At 39.8% G+C, this 8,461-nt stretch overlaps 1 protein-coding gene across 1 annotated transcript; it reads left to right on the top strand.

The window, feature by feature from the left end:
• The first annotated feature begins 1,092 nt into the window (after positions 1-1,092).
• LOC110109379 lies at positions 1,093-2,092 on the top strand. Its single transcript, XM_020840419.2, has 4 exons — positions 1,093-1,266; positions 1,372-1,401; positions 1,484-1,710; positions 1,828-2,092. Exons 1-4 carry the CDS (start codon positions 1,093-1,095, stop codon positions 2,090-2,092), a joined length of 696 nt encoding a protein of 231 aa, XP_020696078.2.
• Positions 2,093-8,461: the final 6,369 nt, after the last annotated feature.

Raw genomic sequence — 8,461 nt, 5'->3', positions numbered from 1 at the left:
TGGCCAAGGCCTACTACAGTATTTGAGGTACGTAGTTTCTTGGGAATGACCGATTATTATAAAAAGTTTGTGAAGGGATTTTCTCAGATTTCTACATCTCTGACGAGACTGACTCAGAAGGCAGTAGCTTTTGTTTGGACACCGGAGTGTGAAGCTAGTTTTCAACGATTGAAGGATTGTTTGACATCTGCTCCAGTATTAGCACTTCCGTCAGGTACGGAAGGATTTAAGGTATTCAGTTATGCTTCACTGAAAGGTTTGGGTTGTGTTTTGATGCAGCAAGGTCAGGTAATTGCTTATGCCTCAAGGCAGTTGAAATCTCATGAAAAGAATTACCCGACGCACGATTTGGAATTGGCTGCAGTTGTCTTTGCTTTGAAGATTTGGCGTCATTACTTGTATGGCATCAGATGTGATATCTTTACAGATCACAAGAGTTTGAAGTATATCTTCACTCAGAAGGATCTGAATTTGAGGCAAATAAGATAGCTTGAGTTGATCAAGGATTATGATCTGACGATTCATTATCAGCCTGGTAAGGCTAATGTAGAAGCCGACGCTCTGAGCAGGAAGTCTTCTGGATTATCAGGTATTCAGCTTACTTCTGATGTGTATCTGATACGAGAAATGGAAAGACTACAGTTAAAGGTAATTTCCTCTACTGGTCCAGATTCTGGTGTGTTGACTCAGATGGACATTCAGTTTTCTTTGGAAGAAATGATTCATGAAGCCCATAAGTCAGACGCTGACTATTCGAAGCTGATTGGTCAGATTGAATATGGTAAGAAACCTGAACTAAGAATTTCTGATTCTGGTATTTTCTGTAAGAACAGGCTGTTGATTCCTATGTTTAGAGATCTGAGGAAAGAGATTATGCACGAATCTCACTATACAGGCTATACCATTCATCTAGGAAGTTGTAAGATGTACGGAGATATGAAGAGTTTGTTTTGGTGGCCTGGAATGAAAAAGGATGTATCGGAGTTTGTTTCGAAATGTGAAGCCTATCAGTTAGTGAAGGCAGATCATCAGCGACTAGGAGGTTTTTTGTAGTCGTTGCCTATCCCTGAGTGAAAATGGAAGGAGGTAACGATGGATTTTGCTATGGGTTTTTCTCGATCAAGGCAAGGACATGATGCAATTTGGGTAATTGTTGATCGCCTGACGAAGTCTGCACATTTTCTTCCGATCAGGCAGACGGATCCGGTGGATAAGTTAGCTCAGATATATGTTAAGGAAATTGTCAGATTACATGGTGTGCCTAAAGTGATTGTATCTGATCGAGGTGGATGATTCACTTCCAGACTTTGGAAGGGTATTCAGCAAGGCTTAGGTATGAAGTTGCATTTCAGTACGACTTTTCATCCGCAGACTGATGGACAGTCTAAGAAGACTATTCAGGTACTGGAAGATCTTTTGATTTGGAGGTAGTTGAGAGGATCACATTCCTTTGATAGAATTTGCTTATAATAACAGTTTTCAGTCCAATATTGGTATGACACCTTACGAAGCTCTGTATGGCCGAAAGTGTAGAACCCCTTTGACTCTTACTGAGGTGGAAGATAAACAAGAAATAGGTGCAACTTTTGTGGATGAAACTGTTAAGAAAATCAATCTGATTAAAGAAAGATTGAAAGCTGCACTAGATATACAACAAAAGTATTACAATTTGAAGCATAGGCTGGTGGAATTTCAGGTTGGTGACTTTGTGTAAGTCAAAGGCAGTCCGATGAAAGGTATTAGCAGATTTGGAAGAGTGAGCAAGCTTAGTCCAAGGAATATCGGACCTTTTGAAATTATTGAAAGGATTAGAAAGTCTGCTTATAGATTGTTATTGCCTGATCAAATGTCTGATATCCATAATATTTTTTACGTATCCTCTTTGAGAAAGTGGATCTCTGACTCTAAAAAGAAACTATCTGCTGATGATGTGGAGATTCAGGAGAATCTGCAGTTGATTTTGGCCTATGATATGCGTAAGTTAAATAAACAGATTCCGATGGTTAAAGTGCAGTGGAAGCATAGAACAGCACGAGAGGCGACTTGGGAGAAAGAGTCAGATATGAGACAGTTATATCCGCATATTTTCTGACTCAGTTTTATTTTGGAAATGTCGAGGACGACATTTTTCTGAAGTTGGGGAGATTGTGAAAGCTGTTTTTCCTTCCAGGTTCGTCCGGACGAAGTTGGATCGTCCGGGACGATTTGTACAGGTTGTAAAGGAGTTTCTGGACAGAGAAGTTCGTCCCAGGACGAACTGGGGTTCGTCTGGACGATATTTTTCCATAGAGCAACTCGTCCAGGTACGATTATTGTACACGTCTGAACGAATTTTGTCGAGAGGGCAAATCGTCCCGGGACGATTTGCGATCGTCCGGGACGATCTGGTTGGATACATATGGAAACGAGATCTTTTTGAAGAGAGAGAAAAGCCCAGGAGAGAGAAATTCGAAGGAAAAAGAAGAAAAGTGGAGTTTTGGGCTACTTATGTCCGTTTTCGTCCGTAGCTGTAGTTGAAGAAGTTGATCGACTCGAGGTAAGACACGTTCCGCCTTTCTCAATTTTCAGAAATGAGGATTTTGACGACTTTTCTGTTTCAGATTTTGTTTCCGTTAGCGAATAATTGATTTCGTTTTGTACTGATAAAGGTTTTACCGCGTAACTTTTGGTATGTTTTTGAGATGATAACTGTGCACGTTTTGAGTATTTTCTGGAATATTTTTACCGGTTATTTGAATTCTGTGGAGTTTTGATCGAATAACAATTTATCTGGATTCTGAATTTACTGTCTCAGTACAATGAAAGTCTTAGAATGATGTTGTGTACTATCTGTGGTAATTTGGTAAATTTATGAATCTGTGAATTTTGTGGAAATTTCGTATACTGCTGTTATACCGCTGACGATTTTCTGACGTAATCCGATTTTTTGAATTGAATGTTTTGATGTGCTGTGATATCAAAAGGGAGTCATAAGGGGCCAGAATTCTTTGAGATTCTGTTAGTGTCAAAAAAATCTGAAAATATGTTCTGTTTTGAAAATTCTGTATATCTATTCAATTCTGGTGCTATAAGCACAAAGGAAGACATAAGGGGCCAGAATATGAGATTATGTCAGTGTCAGGGAAGGGAGGCATAAGGGGCCAGAATCCGTCGGGATTCTGTCAGGGTCAGGGATATATGATATGTGATATGTGAAATGTGATATCTGAAATGTGATTTTATCTGAATTAAATTCTGATTTGTACGATCCGATCTGTTTTGTGATTTGAAAACTTTATAAGTTATATAAGATCTGTTCTGCACTCTTATTTGAATTCATGTATCTGTGATTTGATTTCTATTTGAATTCAAGTATCTGTTCTGTCTGTTATACGATTTCTGTATGGCTATTCGAATAACTGCTTCTGATGTATTTTCTGATGAGAATTTCTGGAGATTTTGATTGGTGAGTGTAGTCTTGCTGAGCTGTTAGCTCTTCCTTGTTTTCTGCGTGGTTTTTAGGTTTTGGGAAAGGGAAGGAAGTCTTAGACTAGAAGTTCTGTGTTTGATCAGTAATTAGGTATTTTGTACTTTTTATTTTTGTACAGTCATGACTTTTCTGTTTTGTTCTTTTTGTCTGTAAGCCATGAACTGTATTGTACATGATTATTTTGATGAAATAAAGAAGAAAATAGTGGATGCATTTTTTTATATGTATTTGAAGTTTATAGCAGCTCTGTGTTTCTATTTGTTTGAACATTTGGAAAGAAAGTTCTGAAGCAAGTCCCAAAACTAGATTCTGGATTTCAAGTTTCAAGTTCCGTCGCGACCCGATGTGAGCGGGATTCGTTCCGGTCGGGTTGGGTTGCGACAGAGCCCCCATATGCTTTAGGCTTACATGTTTTCTTCCAGGAAATGAGGTGCAATTTACGTGTAGCAATATCACCAAAGTAAAGAAACTTAACACAAAGTTTCTCTATTTGTTTGATGATGGTTTTGGGCATAATGGACCCGCGGATGCAATAAGTGATTGTGTTCGAGATAGTGAATCGTAAAAATTGTAATCTACCAGCAAAAGAAAGAGCATTCAATTTCCAACCCGAGTGTTTGTGGGTAACAATTTCCGTCAACTTAGAGAAATCAAAGAGCTTAGGGTTGTAAGGGGATATAGGAATCCCAAGGTAAGCAATACAAGTGGAGGTGTAGGGGATATTAAGAATAGAACTGATGAGGTTGGCATTATGACAGTTATTGGGTAAGATGAGGGAACTTTTCCCAAAATTAACCTCAAGACCCGAAGCCACAGAAAACTTCTCAATCAACCGACAAAGAACCTCACAATTGTGAAATTAAGCCTTTCCAAATATAAGGAGGTCATCAACATATAAAAGATGAGAGAACCTAATGCCATCCACTTGAGGGCCTCGAACATAGTTTCACTATCCAAGATATAAGAAAAACATTCATGACAATACGAAAAATATAAGGACTTAAAGGGCAACCCTGCCTAAGACCAGCATAGGAGGTGAAGTATTCAAGAGCACCATTAATGCAAATAGAAAATCACACATAATTAATATAAACACTAATCCACTTGATGAAGGGGTGAGTGAAGCCTTTCTGAATCATCCGGGTAATAATAAATTCCCTTGATACACTATCAAAAGATTTTTTTTATATCCAGTTTAACATATAATAATTTGAACTTAGCAGAATTTCTAGAGTGGTAATGGATCCCACCAATTTAATTCCCTTAGATGGTAAGAGTCATAACAGGGCCCATGTGAGTATCTCATATTTTGTTTAAGTGAACGCGGGATGCCCTAAGGAGCTCTGCTAGGGTTTGCGCCGCCGGGGGTTTCTCTTCGCCGCTGGCTTAGGAGGGCTCCTCCCTCCTAAGATGGCTGCCTCTCCGCAAGATTTTCCACGCCCCCCACCCACCTCTGTGCTAGGTCCTTTGCCTGGGGGACTTTCTTACGCTGCTAACGTCTCTGCCTCCTCCTCTTCCAAGCTCGCCAACTTCCCTGTTTCTTTCTTCAATCCGACTCAAAAGCTTTCGTTCAAGGCAGATGATTTGTCGAAAGGGAAAAACATCTGGACTTCGTCTCTTATCGGGTACTCGTTGGGCCCTCGCCCCTATTATGAAAGGCTTCTAAAATCCATGTTAAAGCTTTGGCCTCTTAAAGGCTCCTTGACTCTTCTCTCCCTAGCCGATGGCTTTTTTCTGCTCAAGTTTACCACTGCGGAAGACCTAGAAATGGTGCTTTCGGGTGGACCTTGGTTCATTCTGGGAAAACCATTTATTTTGCAACGCTGGTCGCCAAAATTCAAGCCCAAGAGGGATGAAGATGCTCCAATCCCCATCTGGATAAAGATTGTGGACTTCCCGCTAGTTCTCTGGACTCCTACTGGTATTTCAAAGATTGCAAGCTACATCGGTATTCCGATCTCGGTGGACGATCTTACGGCTACCAGATCCAGACTGACGTACGCCAGGGTTTGTGTCCTTATCTCTAAGGATTCGGCTCTCCCCGACGAAATCCCTCTTGAAATCGAAGGTGAGGATTTGGTTTTAAAAGTTATTTATGATTGGAAACCGGATAAATGCGAAGGTTGCGGCTCTTTCATTCATCCGTTCTCTCTCTGCCCAAAAAACCCGAATCCAAAACCTGTTATTCCCCCCCCAACCCCAGAGAAATCGTGGACGAAGCTCTTCCAGACAACGCTCCTCCAGAAACCATCGATCAAAATCTATTTTGCCACCTCCCAAACCTATCTCAACTGATGCAAACCTCGTTCCATCTCAGGTGTTGATCCCTCCTGAATCCTCTTTACCACAATCTAAGTCTACTCCTCCACCTCCTTCTGAACCTCCCACCATTTTGACTAAATCCCCCCCCCCCCCCCCACCCCCAGCCCCCCCCCGATTCCTAATCTCAACACTCCCATAGAGGAATCCTCCTCTAACGGGCAGCCTGCCTCTCCCCGATTGGTGTTACCTCCTAAGATACCTCTCCTAAACAAATTTGCCTCTTTGCATAATGAAGATCACCTTCTCCCAGATTCTGTGGATTCTGTCTCTGATTCGGAATTGGCTTCCTCATCCAATGCTAATGATGATACTGTACAATTGCATTCCTCGGACAAAAAAAGTCACAATACTAGATCCACTGTGGATAAACAAAAGTCTCCTAACCAATCCAAATCCAAGAAAGGAAAGTCGGCCAAGAAGGCCAACAGTAAAAAGTCCTAATATCAGTTCCTAAATTAGCTTGTTGGAATGTTAGGGGGTTTAACAGCCCTGAAACTGTGAGTTCTTGCAAGTCTCTTATCAGCTCTCATAATCTTAAGTTACTTTGTATTTTGGAAGCCAAAATTTCTCCTTCTTCTGTTATGGACACTTGGTTTTTACGCAAACACCGTCTCTTTGATAGTGAAGATAGTTGTCACAACTTTGAGGACTCTTCTGTGGGTCGTATCTGGATAAAATGAGATAATTCGGTTATCTCCTTCACTAGAATCTCCTCCTCTCCGCAATTTATTCATGGTATTATATCTGTGGGTTCACTCCCACCTATTTTTCTTACTGTTATATATGCCTTTAACTCCATGGAAGATCGGAAAAATCTTTGGGAGGCTCTTTTTGTTATTTCTATCAATATGGATCAACCTTGGGTTATTTTGGGCGACTTCAATTGTTTCAGATTTGAAAATGAAAAGGTAGGGGGTACCACTGTTTCCAATAGTAGATTGGGAGAATTAAATAGCATTATTTTTAAATGTGGGGTCCATGACCTTTCTTCTACGGGACTTTTTTATACATGGTTTTAACCAACGGGCGGTTTATCCAATTCATATTAAATTGGATAGAGTTTTGGTGAATAATGCATTGTTGGATTTTCTCCCCACTGCCTACTACTATGTGGAATCACATTTTGGCTCAGATCATTCTTCTTTAATTTTCAACTCTACTCATGATAAGCCTCTATCTGTTAGGTTTATGTTCAAGAATTACTGGATGAATATGGCTGGTTTTTGGGATGATTTGTTTAATGCCTTTTCTTCTAGATCTGCTAGAAGTCCTATGGCATCCTTCCAACATAGCTTACAACTCCTCAAGAGATTTCTGAAAAACAGAAATTGGGCATCCTCTTCATATCTTTCTAATGCTTTATTAGAAGTTAAAAGTAAACAAAACTCTTGTTTGACTGAGCTTCAACATAGACCTCTTGACTTGGAGTTAAATCAAAATCTTAAGAGTATTAATGAGGAGATGGCCTCATTACAAGCTAACTGGACTTCTTGGTTATCTCAGCGTGCTAAAACCTTATGGCTTACTAAGGGAGAAGATGATTTGGGTTTTCTCTTTGCTAAAATTAGAAGTCGTAACAATAAGAATTGCATTAAGGAGATCACTACTGTTGATGGTCACTTTACTTCTTTTGGTGACATCTCTAGAGCCATTGTTAAGCACTTTGAAGGGTTATACAACTCTAATCAAACCAATATCCAATTACCTCTTAATATCCCTCCGGGTAAAATGGTTCCCCAACATCACATTGATATGCTTGTTGCACCATTGTCTCTTGAAGAAGTTAAAAAGGCTGTTTTTGATGGGAATGAGAATACTGCTCCAGGGCCTGATGGTTTCACTTATGCATTCTATAGAAAATCTTGGCATGTTATTGGTTTGCAAGTTTATAATGCTGTAAACAATTTTTTCACAAAGGGATCTTTGCCGAGAGGTGTTAAGGCTACGGCTATAGGTTTAATACCTAAATGTTCGCACGCTGCCAATATCAATGACTACAGACCAATCTCTCTTTGTAACGTTTTATACAAAATTGTTGCTAAAACTTTGGCAAATAGACTGAAAGTGGTCCTCCCATATATCATTCATGAAAGCCAATCTGGCTTTATTACTAATAGATGCTCCACTGATAACATCATTCTTGCAGCTGATATATTGAGAGATTTTAAGGGAAAGGAGAAATTTTTTGGTGCTAAACTTGATATCAAAAAGGCATTTGATACAGTCTCGAGGGAATTTATTATTACCAGACTTGCTCAGAAGGGATTCCCGCATGCCTTTGTTAATTGGATCAAGGGATGTATTTGTGAGGTTCACTTCTCTATTTGTTTAAATGGTTCTCTTGAAGGTTTCTTCAATTCCACATCGGGTCTCAGGCAAGGATGCCCCTTATCACCTCTTCTTTTTTGTATTGCAATGGATGGTCTTTCCCTACTCCTTTCTGACACTCAAAAATTCCAAGGTATTTATTGCAAAAATGTCCAAATCAGCCATTTGATGTATGCTGATGACCTTTTAGTGGTTGGGAAATCATCTATTCAAAATGCTAGACAACTGAATCAATGTTTGCAAACCTTTGGAGCTTTTTCAGGCCTTCTTATTAACTCCAACAAGAGCGCCATCATTTTCTCCCATCAAAGTGTTGAAAATCAATTGATTTGTGAAGAACTT

Source organism: Dendrobium catenatum, unplaced genomic scaffold (assembly GCF_001605985.2).
Source record: "Dendrobium catenatum unplaced genomic scaffold, ASM160598v2 fragScaff_scaffold_231, whole genome shotgun sequence".
Taxonomy (NCBI): Eukaryota; Viridiplantae; Streptophyta; class Magnoliopsida; order Asparagales; family Orchidaceae; genus Dendrobium; species Dendrobium catenatum.
This window is presented reverse-complemented; position numbering and strand designations above follow the sequence as displayed.